This window comes from Ochotona princeps, chromosome 22 (assembly GCF_030435755.1).
Source record: "Ochotona princeps isolate mOchPri1 chromosome 22, mOchPri1.hap1, whole genome shotgun sequence".
NCBI classification, from domain to species: Eukaryota; Metazoa; Chordata; class Mammalia; order Lagomorpha; family Ochotonidae; genus Ochotona; species Ochotona princeps.
In genome coordinates, this window is record NC_080853.1 from 22073351 (window position 1) to 22100032 (window position 26682).

Sequence of the window (26682 nt, forward strand, 5' to 3'; positions counted from 1 at the left end):
ATGTTGCGCGAATGCTCAGGGGTTGTCCTTGCTCATGACCAGATTGGGCTGAGGAGGAAGAGGATTCGTCACAGTAGCAGCCGATTCTTCTGCATGCGCTCCATTGAGGACTCCCCTCTCACCCTCAGCTATCTTCTGAGCACCCTGAGGTCAGGAGACCCTTGATGGGCCAAGAGTTCCAGGAGTGGGGGACACGCTGCCAGGCCCAAGGGAGCACTAGGAGTTGAGGGAGGCAGTCCTCACTCCCTGTCCACCTCCCAGGCTCTCCCTGGGGATCTCAACAAAAGACCCAGTGATGCATGGGTACATGGCTGTCCTGGGAAGTTGGTGCCCACCCAGCTACCCAGTAGCAGACCTGCCATGAACACTCTGTCTGAATGACAACCAGAGTTCTCTGTTAACAGGGAAATCATGGTGGACTGATGGCACAGCACCAGCCGCCTTAAGAACTGGTCAGAGAAAATGAGAAAATGCGAGCAACACTGCCACCTTGTGGTTCGGATGTGCACTTGGCACAGGGACCTGCTGGAAAGCCTATGCTGCCAGCAGGACCCCATATGTGACAGCCCTCCTCCCGGGGGCACTGTTGCCCTTCACCCACCCACTGCCGCCCTTTTGTTTCTCTAACTAGAGAGAGATTTCTGCCTTTTGTTGGTTCTTCCCCTCCCAAGATTTTGACACAAACCATTGGATCAACACAAGTGGTCTCCGAATAGCTTTTCCTTTCTCTACCACCCTTCAGTTGGTGTGTATGTCAACATGAGAGGGATGATCCCCTTGAAGGTTGCATTTTTCTTTAAAAAATTAATTATGAGACCCAGAGTGGCAGCTTGGTCGCTAAAGTCCTCACTTAGAGCGCATCGGGTGGACACTGTCAGCCCCCTTCCCCTCCCTCCTGCCCCAGAGCCAGGCTACACAAACCCCCTTTCCAGCGCCAAGCCTGTAGAGACCCACCGCATGGTCCCCTCCTGTCGTCAACCTGCACAGTCGTCTTGTGTCTGAGAAAGAGGATGTCTGAGTAATATTATATTACTGTTATTAATATTATGGAAGTTAAAAAAAAATTTTTTTAAAGAAATAAAAAGACCCTTCCTGTCTCTTCCTCACTCTTCTTACCCTGCAACCCACTCCTGTCTTTCTGCTGCATGAGGAACGGGAGCCCGTGACCGTGGTTCCCTGAAATAAAGGCCATCTAAATTATTTTCATATATTCAGCTGAGTTATTCTTTCCCTGGTGAGCAGCGAATCTAACATTTTGGCGAGTGGCAAATCTGACAGCTGCCTTGTCAGACCCTATCATTTGCATTTTTGATCCTTTCAGTGCTCACCAAAAAATTTCATTCCTGGGGATATGATTCTATCTGAATGAGAGCTTTGCTAAGTAGTTTTATCTCAGGAGTAGGCATGTTGGTATGTTTACACATATTCTTCAGATAGATCTTTTAAAGCCACAGAATCCAGTAAACATCCAGTACATTGTGACTCTTGTGAAGCTCATCCCTATTTTGTGGGCTTCAAGATTTTTAACAGGACTACGGACAAGAACAGGAAGGAGCGAGCCCACAGCTGAGATGATCAGGAAGGCAACAGAGGCTCCTACTGTTGAAAGACAAGGCAGTTGAGCAGTGGCGTGGGTGTTTGGATCCCCCAGCCATGCAGCTGTGGCTGGGGATCCCCAGGTCCACCCAGGCTTCCTGCTGGGGATCCTAGTTCCCCATTCACCACTGCTAGGCGGGAGGGAGGGTCTTGGGCTTGGGGGCGACTAGAGCAACAATGGAGCTGGGCTTCACCCACTGGCAGCTGGGCAGCAAGCTCTGAAGTCTTAGGGATGTGAAATTACTGCCTGGGGACATCCACGGATAAGGCCACCATACATGTAGGTGAAGAATAAACCCCAGGGCTTCTGTACCTGCAGGTAAGCGAGGGGACTGAAACGTGGCGGTTTGGAGGGGAGGGGCCTGAAGAGATTTATGGGTCAGACTGATGTACCAGTCCATATGGAAGTCCTGGGTTGGGCTTGATATCATGGAATATGGCTGCCTACCACATGCCAGCACACATGCAAGCTATGGCTGGAGCCTGTCTGGCAGGGCTGGATCTCAGTATCTGACAGTGAGTGTCAGATCAGAGGATGGGTCACATTATGCTGTGGCCTGGAAGAGCAGTGGAGGACAACCCAAAGCCTTGGGACCCTGCACCTGCGCGGAAACCTGGAAGAAGCTCCTGATTGGATTAGCATAACTTCAGCCGTTGCAGTCACTTCGGGAGTGATTCAGTGGATGGAAGATCTTCCTCTCAGTCTCTCCTCCGCTCTGTATATCTGACTTTGCAATAAAAATAAAATAAATATTTTAAAAAAGAACCAGGTCTGGGGTCACCTCAGATGAAGTTTCTTTGGGAATCCCCCAACTGAACCATTGGACTCAGAATTCCAACCATGTAGGAAATTGCAGGTTCCATTGTCTGATTATGAAGTGTAAGTGTCTTCGACGGAGCAGTGGACAGCATATCCAGATGCACATGGAGGATATGGCAGTGCACTGGAGCCTGCAGAGGACACCTGGTACCATAGCAGAGGACAGAGGACAGAACAAATTGATCAACTACCCCAGCCAAAAGTTGGCAGTGAATATCTGGGCAAATGGAGACTCTAAGGTGGACTATGTTGGCCAGCAGAGTCTGGAGAGATTTAATCATGCTTGGAGTGGCAAGATTGGCAGTAGTACAGAACTATTGAACTATCAAAACCACTTGAGTAGGACCCTCAGAGCATGCCCCACATCAGGGACCCTGGGATGGTTGGGAGGCTGGGTGGGGCTTCTCCCCTTAGCTCTCCCTTCTCTCCAGATACAGGAAGGAAAAACAGAATGTCAAAACAACGGTTACACCCACTTTCCTCTAGCCCTTGACCCTTCACACCCTAATCAAATACGTAAAAATTATAAAAAATAAAATTTTAAAAGAAAAACAGAAAGAAACTGAGGTTCATCTACTCTATGGAATACTATTCAGCTATTAGAAAGAATGAAATACAATTGTTTGCAGCCAAATGGGCCTAACTGGAGACCATTAAGCTAAGGAAAATACGCCAATCCCAAAAGGTCAGATATCATGTTTGCTCTAATATAAGATAACATCCATTAGAAATAAATACCAACAACAAAAATGAGAACAAATGAACATATGTAATCCCCCAATCGATGGATGTAACGGAGACCAGACTACCAGGAATCAAGGAAAATCAATGGAATGCATTTCTACTAAGGAATGGAGATAGACATCTAATTTTTAAAAGTTTTATTTATTTTTGTTGGAAAGTCAGACATACAGAGAGGAAGATCTTCTGTCCAATGATTCACGCCGCAAGTGGCCACCGCTGAGCCGGTGCAAAGCCAGGAGCCAAGAACTTCCTCCAGGTCTCCCAGGGCTGCTGGGATTAGAACCGGTGCCCATATGGGATCCAGGTACATGCAAAGCAAGGACTTTAGCCACTAGGCCACCACGCTGGGCCCTAATGTCCCTTTTATCGCTGTTATTGCCACATCTCAAGAGTAAGGATGTTCTAGTTTTTATGTTAATTCCTTTAGCACCACATGGGTCACACACTAGCATCTCTTCCTACATGAAGGTTCTTCATGCTTTTTTTTCACCATTCTAGTGATGCATTGGTATTTTTATTGCATGCTTATTAACTTCATGTGAATGAAAGTTCATTTTTTTCTCCCCCTGTGGACTGTGTACACTGGCTCTGTATTTAAGGGGATGCATCAAGGAAGTGTAGCAGAAGCTGATTTGTTCAGCCGTGGAGAGACCGCTATGTCCCTGTGCATACAGAACAGGGACGGACTCCCAGTGAAATGGCCCAAGATGTCCTGACAGCAGGTTGCTGAACTCTCCGACATTCTCCATGTCTAATTTGTCACGAGATACTTCAAGCGGACTTACACTGTTCGTGAAAGACACCCATTGTAAAACCGAAGGGGAAATCAGTGGAGAGGCAAGGGGAAGTTGGGGAGAGAGATGGGACATCTCAATGTTTATTAAACTGTGTCATAAAACAAAAATTTCTTTAAATCAGTTGAAATAAAGATAATGAAAAGATTTTTAAAAAATCAGGTGGCTTCAGCCTCGAGACAAGCCTCAGCACTCAGCCCGTCTAGAGACCGCCCTCCTCCCCAGTGCGGTTCTGATTGGCTGCGTCCTCTCTGACGTCATCCGCACTGGGTGCGTCAGCGGAGGCACGCGGGGCGTGCGGCGCCGTGCTCACGTTTGTGCCTCGGCTCCTCAGAAGCCGGAGGGTGTCAGCCATGGCTGCTGTGTGAGCTGGCCACCCCGGCCGCCGCGGGAGCCTGAGCAGGACACGCCGAGTGCCGGGCAGCTGGAGCGGGTGAGTGGGACTCCAAGCAGGAGTAGCCGGGACCTTGGTGCGCTGTGCTGTCCGTGCGAGCAGCGAGAGGAACGCTCCTGCCAGGAGTCGTTAGGAATTGTGAGGTGAGGCTGGGAGTGTCCGCAGGGAGAATTCAGACTTGCAGTAGAAGGGGACTTGTGGCGTTGGGAACTCGGGTCTGAGTGCGAGTCCCCTTGGGAAGTGGCAGCAGGCTGCTTCCGTGTGCCGCCAGGTCCCTCTGTGGCTGTGCAGAAACTTGCCGCCTTTTATTCACTGTTTGCCCACTTAGGAAGGAATTATGAGCCACAGTATGAATGTTGTATTTTTATTTTCTTGCTTGGAGTTTGACTTTATTCAATGATCTGAAGAGGAGAGGGTGATTTTTATTTATGTATGTATTTGTTTGTCTGTTTTTGCTAAGGATGTAGAGACCTGTAGTCTGAATACCCAGATGAATCAGGGGCCCAGGTCACTGAGGTTCTGACCTCTTGTACCTGCTGTGCCACAGAGGGAGTCTGATTCCCTTTGCTTAAATTCTTGTGTGTCTCAACAGTCTATTTTGCTTGGCTGCTGCTCCTTTTTTTTTTTTTTTTTTTTTAATTTTAATTTAGGCGAAAATCTCTTAGCTGGTTTTTGTTCTTCACATGTTTATTCATTGTAAATTTTTACATAATTAAAATATCTTCAGGTTATGGTTAAATTCTGATTCTGGAGTAGGTGTTGGTAGAATTGAGTGTCTAATCTTTGTGCATGTACACTCTCTTATTTTGTAATTTTTCTAACACATGGAGTGAATTTGTTCTTCTATTATTTTTAAAAAAGATTTGTTTGTTTTTATTTGCAAGTCAGATATACACAGAGGAGGAGAGACAGAGAGGAATTTTTTCTGTCCGATGATTGACTCCCCAAGCGACTGCAACAGCCAGAGCTGAGCTCATCCAAAACCGGGAGCCAGGAGCCTCTTCCAGGTTTCCCACGTGGGTGCAGGGTCCTAAGGCTTTGGGCTGTCCTTGACTGCTTTCCCAGGCCACAAGCAGGGAGCTGGATGGGAAGTGGATGGGAAGTGGGGCTGCAGGGATTAGAATCGGTGCTATATGGGATCCTGGCGTGTGCAAGGCGAGGACTTACCCGGCTGGGCCTTGTTCTTCATCTGTTATTAACTGGTATCTGTGTGATAGCATACAGACACTAAGTCACAATGGTGGCGTACTTAGGGTTGTCTTATTTGTACTTGTTACTGCTGGTGGGTTTGTACTTGTCCTTGTAGTTTTCTGAGCATTTTCTGTTGTTGTTCACAGTTTGATGCTCTATTTAGGAGTGTTGGTAGGAAGCGTTGTGATGACTTCTTGGAGAACTGTCCTCTGTTTCACCACATACCCCGTGTTACTTTCATGTTCTAAATCTTGAAGAGTCTGAATGTTGCAGTTCCAGGTCTCATTGGATTGATGCTACAGTGAACTATCCTTATGCATATTTTATTCCTAATAATATGTCTTTCTGTTTTATTGATTGTTCAGTGTAAGGCACAAGTTTTTTAAGTGCTAGCCTAAACACACATCGTTTATGCATTTTCATTTATGTTTTAAAGATTTATGAAAGGCAGATTTACAGAGAGCAGGAGAGACAGGGAAGATCTTCCGTCTGCTGGTTCATTTCCTAAATGGAAGGCAGGTCTAGAGACTCAGCCCAGGTGACCCGAGCCCTGCTGGATCCCCATACCTGGTGCTCATGAATCTAGCACCCACCACGCAGGTGGGTCCCAGGGCCTGGACCAGGTGAACTGAGCCCTGCTACATCTCCTGCCCCTGGAGCTCATGAACCTCACATCTACTTGGCAGGTAGACGTCAGGACCTGGCCACGTGACCTGAGCCTCACCAGATCCACCAACCCCAGGCTTATGAACCTGGCACCTACTTCACAGATGGACACAAGGGCTTGAGTCAGGTGACCCAAGTATGCTGGGTTGCCTACCCCCTGGGCTAATGATCCCAGCACCCACAAATACCAGGTTGGCATGGCCCACCTCACCTCAGCATCCTCTGTTGCCATTGCATATCCTGTATAAGTCCAGTCTGTCCCCAGTTCCAGTGCCTGCTGTTGGGTGTTACAACCTAGCCCAATCCAACATGATCCCTATTGTGGCTCTAATGTGAAGTGGCTGGTGTTGCTGCCCAACCTGGGCTCCCTGCATCCTGTTCTGGTTCTCAGATCTGCCAGGGGTGTTATGAACAGACTCAGGCTGATCTGTCCCCAGACTTGACCCACGAATGTGTTGGTGGGTGTTGTAACTTGGCATGGTCTGGGCAGCTCATTGCCTTGGTTCTTGCGTTCACCTGCAGGGACTGCATCCTGAGGAAGGAGTTTCCCAAGCTCCTCTGTTGAGTCTCCTTCCAGTGACAGATCTCATGTACAACAGTAGGTCCTTAACCAAGGTTGACTGTCTATCTCTTGTCCTGGCAGGAACAGTGGCCTTGTTCAGTAAGCACACACCCATTCTGTTTCTACTGTTGCGTGTTGCAGCCTAGTCACACCTGCTCCACGCCCTGACACACCTTTCATGTGGTTCAGTGGTAGAAAAGACCTAGCCCAGCACTTTGGACGCCTACCCTGGCTCTCACGAGTACCAGTGGGTGCTGGAGTGTAGCCCAATCTGTTGCACCCCAGACCCCATCCTCACCCTCGCCGAGGAAGGCTCTAGCCATGTCCAGCCCAGACTCAGGTGGGATGTTCCCTTAGCTCCCCAGCCAGGCCTAATCCCATCCACAGCTCTAGGGCGTGCCAGTAGAGATTGCAGTTCCACATGGCTGAGTCCACATATCCCCCACAGATTCTGCTGCCAGACCCGATTTTTTACTTGCTAGGTGTTTTCATGGCCCATCTAAAATCACCACTCCAGTGGAGGAATCCACCATGGTGGGAGGGTTTGGGGAGGGGTGGGGAGAATCCAAGTACCAATGAAACTGTGTCACATAATACAATGTAATTAATGAATTAAAAATAATAAATAAATTAAAAAAAAAATAAAATCACCACTCCACTGTTCCAGTTCTCACTGGTGGGTACTGGGTCTTGCTCTACCAGGTATACCAAATGTTAGCTTTTGTGTGTGCCAGTGAGTGGTGCTCTGTGATGGATAGATGGTTGAAGCTAATTACCACAGCTCAGGTCTCCCACATGTGCTGGGATTTGGCATGACCCTTAAATTCCCTTCTGTTCCCTGCCTCCTAACCATTTTGGTCTCAGCCCCTTGCTTACCCACATATATAGTGGTCTCATCCATGGATCTCCCTCAATTCTTGACCTGGTCAGTCCCGCAGTCCCTCTGCAGATCAGCACCTCCAAGCCCTCAGAGTTTGCCACCGGGCGACCTGAAGGCTTCATCCAGTGCCGTTGGCACCCGGGCAACCCAAGCAGCTGCCTGACCCGGACGGGAGAGTTCCCTGAGCATTGATGTAACCGGTGACTGCTTGAGCAGCTGCCTGACCCTCCCAAATGTATTTTATAATTTCTAATATTGAGTTCTTCTACATCCTGAGTTAATCCCAAGATATTTTATGTTCTCATAGCTATTATCAGGATAGAGTGTTCCAAAATGTCTTTCTCAGTCAGTTCCCTGTTTATTTGTAAAAGTGCTTCTGATTTGTTTGTGCTCATTTTTATCCTACAGCTTTACTGAATTTATTTTCCAATTCTTGATAGATCCATTAGGTTTCTCTTTAAATAGAATTAAATTTTTTGACAAGAGAAAACATCTTTGCTATTGCTATACCTTTTATTTTCTTTTCTAGACTATTTTATGTGGGTAAGTCTTCAGTTGTAAAACATGAAGAGTGAGCATTCTTGTCTGCTTCCAAATCTTGCAGAAAATGTGTTTTTTTTTGGTGGGAGGTATCAAATAGCATAATGGGCTTTTCATATATATGCTTTATTTTATTGAAATATGTACCTTCTATAACTATTTATTCAAAGTTGTCTGAAAAATGTCCAAAGAATTGTATTGAAAGCGTGTACAACTTGAGGTGATTCTAATGATGCTTCTCCTGTTGACTGTGATGTGTTTGGTTATTGATTTGTGTATATTGACTCCCTACATCCCCGGGTTACAGTTGACTTGATTATAGTGTGTCAGTTTTGATTTGTTGAAATGCTTTTACATCTATGTTTGTGTCTATACTCGTCATGCAGAGTCAGAAATCTTTCAAATTCAGGTTCATTTCTGGGTTTGGAATCTAAACATTGCTGTCCCTGTGGTATAAGTTTATAAGGATTACCGTCAAACTCTTAGAACAATTCTAGAAAGATTTGTATTGCTTTTTTAAAAAAATATTTTACTGTGGTTGACTCTTAAGTCATTAGGTGGTGAGTTTTCATTTGGATGTTGTGTACTCCTGACTGAGTGTTGTGACTTCCTATTGGTCTAGTCAGGTTTTCAATGTCTTTCTGGTTCAATTTGGCAGGTTATGTATTTCTGTAAATTACCTTTGTCCTCAAATTTGTGGTTTAATAGTTGCTGTTAGTAGTCCCTAGAGATATTTTGTTTTTGTTATGTCAATTGTAATATATTCTCCTTATGGATTTGATTTAGTTATGAGTCTACATTTTCTTAATCTGGCTAAACATTTATTGACTTAAAAAAACAGTGTTTTTATTTTATTTATCTTTTATGTTGAAGGAGATAGGGTATGAGAAGTTAATGTGCACTCAGGCCAGCTAGAAGGCAGATAGGTCAGCTAATGCTCTATGTTTTTCTGAGAGTTAGAAAAGAATATAATCGCTACCCTTCAATTTGTTATTATTCTGCTTCTCTGATTTGTTAAAGCTACACTGGATTTCCAGAAGAGGCCAGAGAGAGTCACTTCATGTTTATAAAGGGCAAAAAGTGACAAGTCTCTTTGGCAGCTCCTCCCTTGGCTCCCCATCCTGAATGCTGTGGCAGGTGGCTTCTCACTTTTAATATTTCATGTTCTGCGCACTGTCCTCGACCATGTCGGCATTTTTCAACATGAGACAAGGACAGAATTGCATGTATCTACCTCTCATAATAAGATTCTTTCAATTCATCTAGGTTATTTTTTCTTTTTAAAGATTTTATTATTATTGGAAAGCCGGATATACAGAGAGGAGGAGAGACAGAGAGGAAGATCTTCCATCCGATGATTCACTCCCCAAGTGAGCCGCAAAGGGCCGGTACGCGCCAATCCGAAGCCAGGAGCCTGGAACCTCTTCCGGGTCTCCCACGCGGGTGCACGATCCCAAAGCTTTGGGCCGTCCTCCACTGCTTTCCCAGGCCACAAGCAGGGAGCTGGATGGGAAGTGGAGCTGCCGGGATTAGAACCGGCGCCCATATGGGATCCTGGGGCTTTCAAGGCGAGGACTTTAGCCGCTAGGCCATGCCGCAGTGCCCATCTTGGTTATTTTATTGTGCCTCCCCTGGATTTGTCTCCTTGGCTTTTGCTTTGTTGTTAATTCATTTGTTTGTTGTTTCTTTCACTGATTGTTTTTTCTTTGGGTTCTAGAGATGAGAACTTTGGTTCTTATTTGATGTTTTTGTTTGATCGTTTCTTGGCCTTTTGGCCAAGATCAAATATAGATGTTTGGACACATAATGACGTCACTTTTAATATCTGGACTTCCATAATAATGGTGGCTGCCTTCTTGTTGGCTGCAGGAAAGATAGGCACAAATAAATGTAAGGCTAAGGTTGCCACAACAGAAACCATTGCATATATGTCTTAAATCGTAGCAATTTATTTCTTATATTCTAGTGATTGAAAATTTAAGGGCAACGTATAGTAAGTTTTATTTCCCCAAATGTCTCGTTCCCTGGTTGCAGCAGTCACCGTCTTGCACCCTCACACGTTAATTCCCCTGTGCGTATGCATCTCTTTGTGGGGGAAACCTATGTTAATTCAAATCAAGGTTTCACAGCCTATGAAATCATTTGTTGATGTTAATAACCTAAAGATCCTGCAAATAAAGGCAAAGTGGTGGTCAGCACTTTGTGATACAACTTTTGGGGGCCTAATGATCTGCCGCTAGGCAGCTATCTCTCTGAGTGCAGTAGCCTACTGGCTAAAAACCTCGCCTTGCACGTGCTGGGATCCTGTATGGGCACCGGTTCTAATCCCTGCTACTCCATGTTGCATCCAGCTCCCTGCCTGTGGCCTGGCAAAGCAGTAGAGGACAGCGCAAAGCTTGGGTCCCTGTACCCACGTAAGAGACCCAGAAGAAGCTCCTGGTTCCTGGCTTCGGATCGTCTCAGCTCCAACCGTTGCTGCCACTTGGGGAGTGAATGAAAGTGGACAGAAGATCTTTCTCTCATTCTAGCCTCCTTTGTGTATATCTACCTTTCAAATAAATAAAAATGAATATCTCTTTTAAAAAACGAATAGTGGGGCTTCTAATAGTTTCCCCTTCAAAATAATCCTTAAAATCAGTGCATACATCTCTGCCTGTCAAAAAAAATAAATGTTTCTTTAAACAATGAATGTGGGAGATTCTAATGGTTTCCTTTTATTCAAAATCATTGTCCAAATGCAATGAAATAAATAAATAAAAAATCATTGTCCAAATAGGTGCAAGCATGAACACATAACCACACGTGTGTATGCACACACACACACTCCCATGAAAATGCTTGCTGACTGTATGCAGTGTTCCACAGAAAACATTAGAAAACATTACAATGTGATCCTAAGTAGAAAGAATGATAAAAGTGAGTGAGTGTGTTATATGGTGTTTATTATTTTTAGAAAAAAACTGACATATGAGAGATTAAACAATGCAGAACAGTTCCTTACAGTCCTTCAGAACTGTCAAGATGAGAGATGTTTGCTTAGACCTTGAGTAAATGGTACATGAGAAGATGCACTTCCAAAGTCATAAATCTTAAACACCATTGTAGCGCAAATTAAGTTAACGTTTCTGATTTTCTTGTTGTGTAATCTGCCTAATTAACCCCTTGGAAAATCATTGTGCATCTTCTGCTCTTGAACAAGCACTTACAATGCTTTGGTTCTGAAAGTAATCATTGGGTCTGTTTTGCTTTTTTTTTTCCTCATTTGTGATTTATTTATTTGAAAGTGTTAACAGGGGAGGAGGGAGAGGGAGAGACAATGAGATTTCCAACCACTGATTCCCTCACCAAATGAAACTCACAAAAGTTTTCATTGTTCAGAGATTTGAAAGGAGACCAGGGCTGTTTTGGGGTCTTTTGTGTAATGTAGGTGCTGCTTTCTCAGGCATGGTAGCAGGCAGTGGATCAGAACTTGAGCTGCTGGGTCTCAAACTGGCACGCGTGGGGGATTCCAGCATAACAGGCAGCTGTTTTACTTACTATACCACCACTACCACCATGCCGATTCCATCTGTCTGTCTGTCTCTTAGGTTTAGTTATTCATCTGAAAAGCAGAGTTACAGAGACAGAGACGGAGAGAAAGAGACAGATGATCTTGCCTTTGCTGGTTCGTTCGCAAGTGACTAGAATGGCCAAGCTGAGCTGAGTGCAAGTCAGCAGTCAGGAGTTTCCTTGAGTCTCTCACAAGGGTGTAGGGATGCAAGCACTTGGGCCACCTGCTGCTGCTTTGCCGAATACGTATGACAGAAACTGGAAAGGGGACTAAAAGTGCAGATCCTGCTGTAACGAATTAAGCTTTGTTAGGTAGTTATGGGCAAATGGATGGGTTGACAGTTGGAATTCAGGATTTCTAGTCAAGTAATTAACATTGACTGGCACTTTGATATTTTCACAAGGATTTGGAGATGCACCTCACCTTAATACTTACTACTTTTTCCACCATTGTGTTTCCAGAGCACACTGTAAGCTACTGGTCGAGGCATCTTTAAAATTATCAGTTGGTTATTTTCATTAACAGTTTGCAAAATAAGGTATCAAATAAATGTTTCTCTGAACCTAACAATGGCCGTGTTTCATCTCTCCCACTCAGTATAATTGTGAGTGTTCTCTTAAGGATATCTTTTGTGTCTCTTCTCACGGGTAAAGCACTGTTCCTGAACAGGAAAGCTCACTGGTTTTGCCTTTTCTGAGAAGGTGTGTGTTACTCTGTATTTGTTTCCATCATGATCTTGCTTTGCAGTGTAGAATCTAGGAGCAAGCCAGACCAGTTCTCTCACAAGTTTTCCAATTCACTTTCTTTTCTAGATATGATTCTAGAGCACTGTGTATGTATTTAAGAACCAAGAAAATGACTACCTCTCCAGTAAGTTCTCTGTTTTTATTGCTCAGTGTATTGTATGTTGTGCTTTTAGACCTTCATGAGGATTGTATAATTTTTTTAAAAAGTGAAAGTAAATACAATTTGGTGTGAGAGAAACTATGCAAATGAGATCAAGTTTTTTTTTTTAATGTTTGGAATCCACTAGAGTCATCTCAGCTGTTTCTAAGTTGACCTCTGTTTATTCTGATGTCATGCCAAAAATGCAGGCATATTTGCTACATAATGCAAATTAAAAGTTAGCAAAATTCACCAAACTGTTATGGGACATAGAGTCTGAGGACATGGTGAGAAGTTGACCATCTTGAAACTATCAGAAAGAACTCAGAAGAAGTCAAATCTGCATGCAGCATGTGTTTGAACTTTGGTTGTACAGGCTGTGAGAAAATGAACTGCTGTTATTTATGTCACTCCTCTGTAGTATTTTTTTAAGGATGTATTTATTTTTATTGCAAAGTCAGATATATATAGAGAGGAGGAGAGACAGAGAGGAAGATCTTGTGTCTGCTGATTTGCTTCCCAAGTGGCCACAATGGCCAGTGCTGTGCCAAACTGAAGCCAGGATCCAGGAGCTCTTCCCCAGACTCATCCACGTCTCCCACATGGGAGTCCTAAGGCTTTGGGCCGTCCTTGACTGCTCTCCCAGGCCACAAGCAGGGAGCTGGATGGGAAGTGGGGCCACTGGGATTAGAACCGGCATGCGATATATGGACTTTGAATGTATGGCCTCTTTAAATTATTGCCATTTATATATATGTGTATATATATTTTGAAAGATTTATCTATTTTTATAGGAAAGTCAGATATACAGAGAGGAGGAGAGATAGAGAGGAAGATCTTCTGCCTGATGGTTCACTCCCCAAGCGGCTGCAATGGCTGGAGCTGACCCAATCTGAAGCCAGGAGTCAGGAGCTTCTTCCAGGTCTCCTAAGTGGATGCAGGGTCCCAGGGTTTTGGGCCGTCCTTGACTGCTTTCCCAGACCACAAGCAGGGAGCTGGATGGGAAGCAGGGCCTCCGGGATAAGAACTGGCGCCCATATGGGATCCTGGCGCGTGCAAGGCGAGAACTTTAACCACTGTGCTATCGCGCCAGGCTGTACCATTTATATTTTTATATTTCCACAGTGATCGACTTATGAGTGACGCACGTGATATGTTGTGCTTCAAATAATCATTCCTTTGAAGACGTTGAGCACATTAAAGGCTCATGTCCTTCACTTTTACCCACTGATCTGATCATTATTGTAGGATCATGATTCTTCTTTATGGGAGTAATGATCTTGTGTTCTTTGCTGCCATCCCGGTGAACTTTTCAGCATTCTCTAGTATAGCTCAGCTTGTGATTAATTATGCTAGGTTTTCATTGGTTGGGCAATGTATCCTTCTTTACATTAATGTTCAGATACATTTCTTTGGGTGAAAATGTGACAGAAATCTCTTTTTTATTTGTTTGCCTAAATGCACTCAGTAGGTGGGACAGGACCAGGAAAAGCCTAGAACCCTGAAGTCAGTTGGTCCAGGTTTCCCATGTGCTTGGTGCAGGCCCAAGAACCTTGATCATTACCTGCTGTCTCCCTGAGCGTGAATTCATGCAGAAGCAGAAGCAGGGCAGGTGATGTGCATCCCAGGTAGAGACTTAACCCACGGAGCTTTACTATGTACCCCTGTTCAACTCATACTTTACAATAATTCCGTTGGATATAGTATCAGGGATAAAAGGATGGTTTGCTTTAATGTGTTGTGAATATCCTCCCATTGTTTCTGAGAAGGCAGCCACGATTTAGCATGCACTGATTTGTAAAGTAGCAGTGTCAAGATTAATGAACTGTAATAAGCAAATTGTACATTTCTTCCAAATTCCAAGACAAATAAGGTATTATACTGCTGAATTCTGAGTGTGTCAGTTGGACCTCATTAAGAAAGAATGTGATTTACGTGATGTTGTACCTGGGTCTCAGTTGAAAGGTCTATATAGTTAGTATCTTTGCAAGATTTGCAAAATGGCATAGCTGTTGAGGGGTCTCATGTGTGCCCTTGAGTAAGTGTACTGTGGTTGTTTAAAAAAAGCAAACTGATTTTGAGGCAATTTTGGAAAACCATGAAACAGAACATGTTACCCAATTGTGGAATACCAAGACACCTACTGATTTGTATTTTGGACAGAATGAAAAACATTAGTGTTGTTTATAATGTTTATAATGACAGCTGTGTGAGGATGGGCTGATGTGATTCGTGTACTTTTTCTGGGAGTCAGAATCTCAGGGACAGTGAGCCTGGTTTTTATTAGGTAGTAAGTGGCTCCTGGCGTCTGACACATTTCCACATTCAAGATGTGCATCCACTTTCCTGCTCTCCTCAGCTGGTAGACTGGCCTTTCCTAGCACATTGTGTTTGTGGAAAAAGAAATGAAAGGGCACTAAACCAACCAGAGCTCTTCTCAGAAGTGATAAAGTTGATTTCTACTGGCATTTCCTTGACCAGAGTGCATTGGCCTTGTCCAGGTTCTTCCAGGCTACAAGGTGTGATCCCATGCGTGTGATCTTTGTACAAGCAACTGTATGGAAGATGAGTAGGCATTGAATTCCTCTTAGCTTCATCCCATATACTGGGAGACAAGCCTTAGGTTCTCTTTGCTTTGTCACTTTCCATTCCAATCCTGAATATCTGGATGGCACCAGGAATTGGTGAACTGTTGAGGCATGGTTTCTGCTGAAGCATACACCTGTGTCCCAAGCAGGAAAACTGGCCCTGAGCACTCTCCTTTTCTATGTGCAAAGTCAGTGCATCCAGCAGGATGAAAATTACCACAGTGGGCATTGCTTAAAGGATTATTTATTTCTCTTTTCAAAAAGAAAAGATTTAAGATTCAGAGAACAAGAGCATCATTTCAGGCAATCTGCCCAGCTTAAGAGAAGATATTGGGGTGACCTCTAGTTTTTTACCTTTTTTTTTTCTTTTCAAGGTACCACTGTCTGCCTTGTGAAATGCCTTTCATTTCTCCTGTCCATGCTGTACTCGCTGTCATAGACCTTTCAGAGCACGCACTCCATGCCTGAGTTGTTCTGTTTCCATGCTTCTGTCTATAACCTAACATGGCTCCTCACAGTCAAAATGCCGCATTTTTAAAGTTCATTTGGATGGTTATGAGAGTGGATCTGTAAACATTGTACTTTACCTTAATGTTTGGGACTATGTCTAGGCTTAAGTATTTTAAAGCATGACTTTTTGGCTTTTTTTGAATTCATTTATTTTTATTGCAAAGTCAGTTTTACATAGAAGAGAGACAGAAAGATCTTCCATCCACTGGATAACTGAGCCAATCCAAAGCCAGGAAGCAGGAACCTCTTCTGGGTCTCCCATGTGGGTGCAGGTTTCCAAGGCTTTGGCTTCTTCTCTACTGTTTTCCAAAGCCACAAGCAGGAAGCTGGAAGGGAAGTGGAATAGCAAGGTTCCCCCCCCCCCCCCGGGTGTCAATATGGGATCTTGGGGTGTGTAAGAGAGGACATTAGCCACTAGGTTACTGCGCTGGGCTCTAAATATTGACTTATTGTCTACCTCTCTTGTTATGTAAAACAGTTCGGAGATGTACTTACTTCTTCACCTTTAAGCAAATGAACAATTTTAACAATTTATTTGTGGACCATGGCTCTCATGGTCATATTTATTTTAACATCATCATTGACTTCCATAAGATTGTTCTTGATTCTGTAAGCTTGTTCCATGAGGTTTCACCCACTGTGCCCAAATTGCTCTTGATAAAATAGTAAGCATTTGAAAAGGTTTGTTTCATTAATTCAGTTTTGCACATAAAGAGCTCATCAATTATCATTTCCTCATTTGCCTTTTCTGTCCACCTGAACAACATTCACAACATCAGCTCACTTATGGTCAGGTTGTACAGCTTTTTAAATTATTATTATTATTATTATTATTATTATTATTATTATTATTATATGATACAGTTCCATAGGCTCTGGGATTTCCCTTATACCGATCCCAAAATTCCCTCCCAGGCCCCACTAACTGATTTTGCCCATACAATTACTGTATTATAGTGTTTCATTAACAGTTATCTAATTCCTTATTGTGGAAATGGACAATGGCAGAGAGTCCAGCATCCTATTGTCAGGATATATTTAACAGTTTCATTGGGAGTCTATCTTTGCTGTGGAAGTAGAGATGCATACTGCATTGTGTCCTCACATCTGGATCTGTCGTCTCCATACACAGTTACTATAAAAACCACAAAACGAAAGCAACAGTTGGAAGAGAAATAGAAATTTACAGTGCCATAAAGTTAAATAACATGGTACCGAATGACTAATGTGTCACTGAAGAAATGAAAAAGAAAATCAAGAACATTCTTGAGAAAATGATGCTGGTGTATTACCTATGAGTTGTTGAAGAATCTAGTATGAGAAAAAAATTTTTCAAAAAATAAAACAAAAACATCAAAATCCATGAGATGCAGTTTCTGTTGAGCTTTGTTGGTGAGATGTGTCTCCTGTAGGCAACAGATAGATGGGTTTTGTTTTTTTAAATCGGTACTAATCTCTGGCCTGTTATTGGTGAGCTTAGGCCCTTTACATTCAGGATTAATACGATGGGCGGTATGTTGGTCCTGTCGTTTTAGCAATGTTTTATTTATTGTTTCATTTATTCTTCTCTTGTTATTTTAATGGAATGTTCTTTTGGTGGGTGCTATTACTTTGCTCTGCCAAGAAAACATCTTTTTTATTCTGCCAGCTCTGCTTTTAGACCAGAGATGGTCTCCCCAAGAAACTGTTGAATTGATCTGGACAATAAGATGCTGGACTCTATGCATGGTACATGCTTACAATGTAAGAAGCATGACTGGATTTGAACTGTAATACTGCAACAAGGTGGAGTAATCCACCATGGGCAGAGGATACTGGGAGGGGTTGGGGGCACCTCAGAGCCTATGAAACGATGTCATAAAATGAAATGCAATAAAAAATTTTAAAAAACATCTTTTTAAATATTTCCTTTTAAAAAATTATTTTCATTTTTTATTATTTTAGATGATGTTTAAATAGTGAATCAGGGTGGGAAGGATCTAGGGTTAGGGAGAAGTGTGTGTGATCATTGTTTCCAAACTTTCTCTTTCTTCTTCCCATTTCTGAGGGGAGGGGAGATATAAGAGGATAGGCCATACCTGGCCTCTCAACCATCCCAGTACCTAAGGATGCGGAAAGGACACCCAATATCAACCCCGAGTCTCAATGAGGCACATGCTGTGAGGATTCTGCACAAGTGTATGCAGAAGTTTCAAAATGCTGTCAAGCTTGCCCATCTATGGATGAAGAATTCCTTCCAATGTCCATTGGTTGACACAATTGACCTTATAGTCTCCAGCTGCCCAGATATTTGCTGTCATCGTTTGCTGGGGTAGTTGTTCATCTGTTCTGTTCTCAATGCTCTGCCACGGTACCAGATGTCCTCCGCAGGCCCCAGTGGACTGCCATGTCCTCTATGTGCACCATGGTGTACCGTCCAGCACTCCATTCTTTACACTGAGGAGGCCAGTTCTAGGTAGTCTCATGGACTTGAGCTAGGTGACCTGGGCCATGCTTCACCCCCACCTCTGGCCCCCTCTGTATCCCCCACATCCAGGACTCAAGCATTAGGCACCCACTGAGCAGTTGGACCCAAGACCCTGAGCCATGTGACCTGAGACCAGCTGGACTCCTACCCCCAGGGCTCAGAAACCCAGCAGCCACCACTCACATGGGCCTGCTGACCTGGTCCAGGAGACCCAAGCTCTGCTGGACCCAGTATTTCTGGGGCTTATGGGTCTAACATCAACCAAAAGGTAGACCCAGTGACCCGGGCCAAGAGACCCAGGCCCCTCCAGACCCCACACCCTTTAGGCTCATGGATCTAACACCCACTGTGCAGGTGGGCCCAAGGCACTCTGACATACAATCTTAGACCTACTGGACTCTCCACCCCCAGGACACACCAACCTAGCACCACCTCACAGGTGGGCCCAAGTGGTCCTCTGTCCCTGAGGCTCACGGACCCTGTCCCAGCACCTCCAGACTGACATGGTTCATGTCTCCTCAGCTTCCACCAATGGGTGCTTCAGCCCAATTCGAGCCAACCTGCCCCCAGTTTCAGCTTGTGCTGGCTGGTGTTGCGGCTTATAGGTCAGGTCTGGAAGGGGAATATTCTTTGAGTTTTACTTTATTATCGAAGAATTTTCTTTCATTTTCAAAGACAAAGGAAAGCTGCTAGGTATATTATTGTGAGCTGACAGGTTTTTTTCCACTAGGAATCTGGAATATATCACTCCATTTTATTTTGACCTGTTGAGTTTCCTGTAAGAGGTCAGTAGTGAATCTGATTGACATCCCTCTGTATGTCAATTGATTTTTTTCACATGCACAATTAAGGATATATATATTTTTTTTGACTGAAGAAAGTTTGATTATCATGTTGTGGTGAAGATCACTTTTGGCCAATGCTCTTGGGAGTTCTGTGCCCTCCTGTTTTCTGTTTCCCAGTTCTTTCTCCAGGTTAGGGAAATTTGTCTTTATTATTTCATTAAATATATTTTTTAACACAGATTTTCTTTTATTCATCTTTCATCTTTTGCAGCTTCCGTAAGTATTTTATTTGGCCTTTTAATAGATCCCTTAATACTTGGATCGTTTTCTTTGAATTGGTTCTTGTTCCAGCGTTTTTGATTGTTTCATCCTTTTGTCCTGAAATATCTTCTGATTCTGAGATTCTTTCTTCTGCTTCAAGCATTCTGTTATGCAGACTTTCCACTGAATTTTCAATTTGCTCCATTTTGTGCTTCATTTCCAGTAATTGTGCTTGATTTTGTTTTAGTGTTGCTATTTCCTGTGTTACAAATTTCTTGGTCTCCTGGATGTGCTTCTCATTTTTGACAAGAAGCTTTAAATAGATGTTTCAAAGTTTTTTTTTTTTTAAGTTTTATTTTGTTTTCATTATTAAGTCAGGGTTACCTGGACCTGTCTTGGGTGGATCGTATAGGATGCCATATTGGTGCAGTGCACTGAGCTAGAAATGAGGATGTGCAGTCCCATCCCTATAGCCATTGCCTCCCTGCACACAGTGCCACCAGATGTGGCTGTGTTGGCAGTTCTGACTGTGAAATTCACCCTGTTCCTGCACCAACTGCTTCGTGTATACTGCTCTGTCTCTGTTCCTGGTCAAATTTAATAAAATCAGGAAGATGGGCAGTTCTTTGGGTTTACCTCCGGAGCTCCTAGTGAAAACCCTTCCCACTTGGCTGCTGGTGCAGCTGCGTTTGGTGGAGCTCAGTTTGCTGCTCGCTGACTGCCACTGGGGTATCTGGGTCACGCAATATGACACCATTGTCTCCGCTGCCTTGCTGTGTGCATTAGTCTCCAGGTGCCTCTGCTGTTGGCCTGTCCTCTTCTATTTCCTGGAATGTACTCTCTCTGCTTCATACAGACTGATGATTCTCCTTGTGTTTAAACATGTACAGACCATCTTCTGTAATATTCATTCTCTGGTTGCACCATTTTTAAAATTAATTTATTTTTAAATGATCTTACTTAGTTGATTAGGGTACAGAGGGTCAAGGGCTACTGGAAAGTAGGTAATACCATTGTTTCCACACAACTATCCTTTTTTCCCCTGTGTCTGGGGTCAGTGGAGAAACAAATGGAAAAGCCCCACCCAGCCTCCCACCCATCCCAGGTTCCTGATGTGAGTCATGCTCTGTGGGTCCTGCTCAAGCAGTTTTGATAGTTCAACAGTTCTGGATTGCTGCCAGTCTCGCTGTTCCAATCGCAACGAAACCTATTCAGAATCCACTGGCTGACATAGTCTCTTCATGGTTGGGGTTCTGAGATCAGAATGTATTAAATGCATTAACTGCACTTTGTTTTTTGGGCTTTTACCATTTTAATTGTTTTTGCATCATATTTGATAGGAACACATTCAGTTAGAAAATGGCGATGTATTTCATATTTTAGTGACCTTCAACCCGATAAAATGGCAATATATATTTGTAGATACACATATGTATGTGATTATGTTACTTCATAGTCAGAATGAGAGAAAGAGATGAAAATGAGAGAATCTTCCACTTTCATTTGGCATAAGTGCCCAGAACTGGACTAGCCTGAGTCTGGTGTCAGGAGCTTGCTTGCAGGTCTCCCACATGGATGCAGAGGCTCAAGGACTAGGCCTTTTCAGCTGCTTTCCTGGGCAGTGAACAGGGGCTGGATAAAAGGTGGAGCAGCCGTGATCTATATGGGATGTTGACAGAACAAAAGAGAATTAGCGTGCTATGCCACCACTCCAGCCCCACAATATCTATTTAAAACAAAAATTCTTTATCCTGCTTGATACTGAGTATGTGTATGCTTGAGTCTATAAATTGCATTCTGAGCACCTTTCTGATTATTCAAAGAAGGATGAATTGCAAATCAATGACAGCAATCTGATTTTTAAAGTGTATAATTAATATTTAGAGGACACAATATTTTCATGTGATTTTGGTTTCTGTTTCCATGTAGATTACAGAAGTAGCTGCTTCCTGTGTCACAAGTAAATAAGACTCAGAGAAGAATATGTTCTGGGTTTTTCAGTTTTGTGGCAGATGTAACATTGGGAAGAAATGTGCTCTTTTAGGTTTTAGTGTCATTTGAAGATCTGGCTGTGGACTTCACCTGGGAGGAATGGCAAAACCTGAACCCTGCCCAGAGAATCCTGTACAGAGATGTGATGCTGGAGACCTATAACAGCCTGGTGTCCTTGGGTGAGTGTCATTCCACTGACATGCCCAACTGGATTTTCCCCCATTTGACTACTGTAGGAGCATGTTGCAAGTTTAACTCTGGGTGAGTCCTGTATTTGAGTTCATGAAGAATCTGAGTATCTACACACTAGGAAATAATGAATACCAGACCTTCTGTTGTCTACCTAGTAGATGAGGATTATTTTTCCACGTTCATAAAAATCCAAGTTTGTGATTTGACAAAGTCTTATGTTGTTCCTCATGAGCAGGATACTGCATGACCAAACCTGACTTGATCGTGAAATTGGAACGAGGAGCAGAGCCAAGGATAGTGGAAGAATGCCTAAACCAGAGCCTCAAAGGTCAGTCAGCACATGCTTGCTAAGGAGACAGTTCCAGAAAGAAAGCAGCGATTGTTCACTGAAACTCTTCTTGCTAATTTTTTCTGCTGTCTCAGTGCTTTTGACATCTGGATAAGACATTAGATATAGGCTTTCCACCGCTTCCAGGGAAGGTTGTCATTAGCATATCCACACCTCTTTGCTATTGGGGAAAGCGTCTTTATTCAAAAGCAGTTACTTCTTTGCTCTAGGAATGCTTTTTTTCTTTTTTTCCTAGCTTACTGTCCATAAATTCTAACCTATTTTTCTCTCCACTTTCATTCTTTGATTTTCCTCAGGAATTTTTTTGTATTTATTAATCGTTTCATTTCTAATATTTGGGGAGCCAAATGAAATTGGTTTCTTATCTTTTGCTCTGATTGAGTTCCCACTTTTAGCTGTGATGCAGCATAGAGCTTAGTATGGCAATCGCTTCTCGGTTTTTTGGCTAAGATGAAGTGTCGAGTTTAGTATGGCAAACATTTTAGTACTAAACCAATAAATATATCTCCTTCATCTCCTTATTTTCCTTATTCACATTCTTCTATGATCATGTTCCTCCTCCTCCTCCTAATCCTCCTTCTTCCACTGCCTCTGAATTCAAATGGAAAGGAAACATTTGAGGCTTGAATCAGTGCATGTGAGTTCTTTATCATTATTTTCTAATTTAAAATTCCATGGATCTCTATAGCTATTCCCCTGATAAATGCAACCTGAGGTAATTATACTTTAAAGTCCTATTTCTGAGAATTTCCTGCTTAAGTGTACATATATGTTCTTCTCCTATACTTGAAAATAGCAAATCCAATAAAAGATTCCCATTTAAAATTGTATTTGAAAATCAGACATTAGCAGTGTAGTGTGATGGTGCAATTGGTTAATCCGGTGCTTGCAAGTGCCAATATCACATGTGGAAAATGATTCTTGTCCCAACTGTTACAGTTTCATCTAGCACCCTGCATTGTGTGGGAAAACAAGGAAGGAAGGATGGATCAAGTCTTGGGGCCCTGCACTCATGTGGGAGATGCAGAAGAAGCTCATGGCTCCTGGCTTTGCAATAGCTCAACTCCAGCCACTGCTGGAATTTTGGCAGTGAACCAGGGAACACGCAGTCTTTGTCTCTCCTGCTCTTTGTAAATCTGACTTTTCACTAAGTGCATATATGCATGTCATATACCAGACTAACCAAAGAGAAAGAGGTAGATAAAGAGATTATGAGGTGTAGAGATACTTCTATCTGCTGCTCCATTTCGTATTTTTTCCTATATTCCTAGGTATATTACCAGGCAGTTTGATCAGAAGTCCAGCAACCAGGACTCTTGTTTAAAGCCTTATAGATGTTACTGCTTTGAGTAGTAGCTACATCCAGAGAGCCATATTGAGCTTCGGTTTTGAGGATGAACGATTGGCGAAGAAAAACATATAAATGCAGTTGCTGCCAAACAAATCCAACAAAAATTGAAAGAAAACTAAATGCTTTTGAGAAAGTTAGTGCAGAACAGTTTTTACTAATTATTTCAGCTTTATAAAACAATCAGATTCGATACATGTCTTATTTTTATCTGGATGACCACGTGATGCTGAAGCTGAAAGACAGAGAAAGAGACAAAGACAGAGAGAACAAATTTTGAGTGAGATAATGAGCACTATTTTCTATTGACTGGATCACAATCCAAATGAGTACTTCAAGAGTTAGTTCAGTCTGAAGCCAATAATTGTGTTATGTTGTGGATGCATCAGTAATCACATCTCATACTGGAAGCAAAGTTACCAGGACGAAAACCAGAACTATATGGGATATAGATGTCCCAACCCCTGGTCTAAGATAGCCATTCAGAGATATTCATTCATAAATGAAAAGCATTTGATGTACTGAACAGACATCCTGATGGTGAACATTGAGAAATACATTGGCATAATGTATTGTTTGAGTTCATTTAAGAGGAAGACCACACACTCCTCAAAGGATCAGAGGAAGCTTCATTGCCTTTATGTGACAGTTCCATGGGAAGCACTTAAAGGAGCTCATGAATATGACTATTTTTTTCTCATTTCAGTTGCCCAGGAAAATGATGGCTTGATTGAGATCAACAGGGAAAGCCAAGACATAAGATATATGATTACAGACAGCACGTTCGCTTACAATGGAGTTGACTCAAGAGAAACACTCAATTTCCATGTTCCAAAATTGATCATCAGGGAGTCAAATTGTTCTGAAATGAGTTCTGGGGCCTGCAATACATTTCACAATATGCGTCTTCGTAGGGTGCTCTGTGAGGTACCACGACCTGGAGTGAAATTAGATGCCCCTACCATGCCTGGAGGTTTTTGTCATGGCTTGAACTCTGTTGGTCAGCATCACAAGATCCAGGCTGTGCGGAAGCCATTTGAACACCATGATGAACAAAGGAAAGCTGTCCAGAAGAAGGTGTTCTTTATATTTGAGAGGGATTGTGCGAGAAATCCCTTTGCTAAGTCAACTCTTAAAGGAAAAGATATTCAGATTGGCGATGAAACTTTACATGAACATTCTTTTGAGCAAACCCACCCAACAGTGAATCTCTGTGAGTCTCTCAAGTGTGAGAAAGATGTGAATTGCAAGTCCTGTCTAACAGTGACTCAGAGATCAGGCACAGGAACAAAATCCAATGAATGTGATTGCTGCAAAAACTGCTTCAAGTATAAATGCTTCCTAGCCATCCATCACAGGATTCACAAGGTGAAAAATGATTATAGTAAATTTCAAAACAACTACTCGTGGCTGTTAGACCCCAGAATACATCAAAGAATTCCCAGAGGGGAAAGGCCTTTTGAAGGGAGTGAGTTTGGAGAAGACTTTTCCCAGAAGTCACACCCCCTCAGCCATCAGAGAACTCAGACAGAGGAAAGATCTTTTGAATGTTGTGAGTGTGGAAAAATTTTTGTTTTGAGATCTGACCCCAGAAAGACTCCAAGAATTCACACAGGGGATAAGACTTTAGAATGTGATAATTATGGAAAAACCTTTACGTGCAAATCACGCCTCATCACACATCAGAGAACTTGCTTAGGGGAAAGACCTTGTAAAGGTAGTGAGTGTGAGAAAGCCTTTTCCTGCAATCCACATCTGATACAACATCAGAGAATGCACACAAGGGAGAAGCCTTTTAAGTGTAGTGAGTGTGGGAAAGGCTTTTCCCTGAAGTCATTCCTCATGAAACATCAGAGAATGCACACAAGGGAGAAGCCTTTTGAATGTAATGAAGATGGGAAAGTCCTTATCCGCAAATCAGAGGCCATCACTCATCAGAGAATTCACACAGGGGAGAAGCTTTTTAGATGTAGTGTCTGTGTAAAAGCCTTCAGCCGCAAATCACAGCTCATCAGACATAGAAGATTGCATACAGGGAAAAAGCGTTTTGAGTGTAATGAGTGTGGGAAAGCATATTTGTACAAGTCACTCCTCACAGTACATCAGAGAACACACACGGGTGAGAAGCCGTTTGAATGTAGTGAGTGTGGCAAAGCGTTTTACTCTAGGTCTGACCACACAAGGCATCAGAGAATGCACACAAGGGATAAGCGTTTTAAATGTAGTGAGTGTGGAAAAGCCTTTTCTCACAAGTCATACCTCACACAACATCAGAGAAGACACACAGGGAAGAAGCCATTTGAATGTCTTGAGTGTGGGAAAGCCTTTCCCACTAAGTCCGAGCATGCAAGGCATCAGAGAATGCACACAGGAGAGAAGCCTTTTGCATGCAGTGAGTGTGGGAAAGCCTTTTCTCGCAAATCACATGTGGTACAACACCAGAGAATTCACACAGGGGAAAAGCCTTTTGAATGTAGTGAGTGTGGGAAACAATTTTCCAGCAAATCACACCTCATCACACATCAGAGACTGCACACAGGGGAGAAGCCTTTTGAATGTAATGAATGTGGGAAGGCCTTTGCCTACAAATCGGAGGCCATTGTTCATCAGAGGAGTCACACAGGGGAGAAGCCTTTTAAATGTAACAAATGCGGTAAGGCCTTTACCCGCAAATCCTGCCTCAGAATGCATGAGATAACGCACCTGGGGAAAGCCTTTTGGATGTTGTGAGTGTGGAAAAGCTTTTTCCCGCAAGTCATACCTCAGAGGACATGGAGAACACACACAGGGGAAAACCCATTGAATAATGAGTGTGGAAAATTCTTTACATGCAAGCCACATGCAATATATCATGACAGAAGTCACACCGGGGAAAGGCTTTTGAATGTAGTGAGTGGAAAAGTTTTCCAGCAAGTCATGCTTCGTTAGACATCAGAGATGTCACTCAGTTGAAAGATCTTTTGAATATCAAGTTTGTGGGAAAGCCTCTTTCTGCGAGTGTGAGTTCAGAAACCATCAGAATCCGCAGAGGGGAAACGGCTTCTGAATGTGAAGAGTGGAAAAGCCTTTTCCTACAATGAGACCCCCTAAGACGTTAGAAAATTGATTTTTTAAAGATTTATTTATTTTTATTGTAAAGTCAGATATATATGCAGAGAGAAATATCTTCCATCCAGTGATTCACTCTCCAAGGGACCACAACGGCTGGTGCTGAGCCAATCTAAAGTCAGGACCTAGGAACTTCCTCCAGGTCTCCTAAGTGGGTGCAGGGTCTCAAGGAACTAAAGAATTCACACTGGCACAAAAGCCATCTGAATATAGTCAATGTGTGGGAAGCTTTCCCATGAAGTCACTTTGTAACACATCAGAAATGAAACAAAGAAAACACGAAGAAGGAGACACAAGCTGTAATAATTAACATCCTTAAGTCACAGTTCATGGAGTGCCAGAGAACTTGCAAAGTTAAAACTTTATTAATCTAATCTGTTTCTAATAGCATTTTTTTTCTGGCAGTCACACCTCTGAATACATCAGAAAACTACACAGAAGAAGACTTCTGAAGGAAATA

The 26682-nt window shown here is 43.0% G+C and overlaps 1 protein-coding gene across 1 annotated transcript; it reads left to right on the forward strand.

Moving 5' to 3' along the window:
- On the forward strand, positions 1–26017 carry LOC105941522 (zinc finger protein 84-like). Its single transcript, XM_058679897.1, has 5 exons — positions 1–149; positions 4117–4387; positions 21278–21404; positions 21653–21745; positions 23821–26017. The coding sequence occupies exons 1-5, from the start codon at positions 1–3 to the stop codon at positions 25842–25844; spliced, it is 2664 nt and encodes an 887-aa protein (XP_058535880.1). The 3' UTR covers positions 25845–26017.
- Positions 26018–26682: the final 665 nt, after the last annotated feature.

Excerpts from the sequence above, each read along its gene's own strand:
- LOC105941522 (XM_058679897.1), top strand. The coding sequence starts at position 1 with ATGTTGCGCGAATGCTCAGGGGTTGTCCTTGCTCATGACCAGATTGGG. Across the intron at positions 150-4,116 it reads TATCTTCTGAGCACCCTGAG|GTGGCTTCAGCCTCGAGACA; the intron begins GTCAGGAGACCC and ends TTAAAAAATCAG. Across the intron at positions 4,388-21,277 it reads GTGCCGGGCAGCTGGAGCGG|GTTTTAGTGTCATTTGAAGA; the intron begins GTGAGTGGGACT and ends GTGCTCTTTTAG.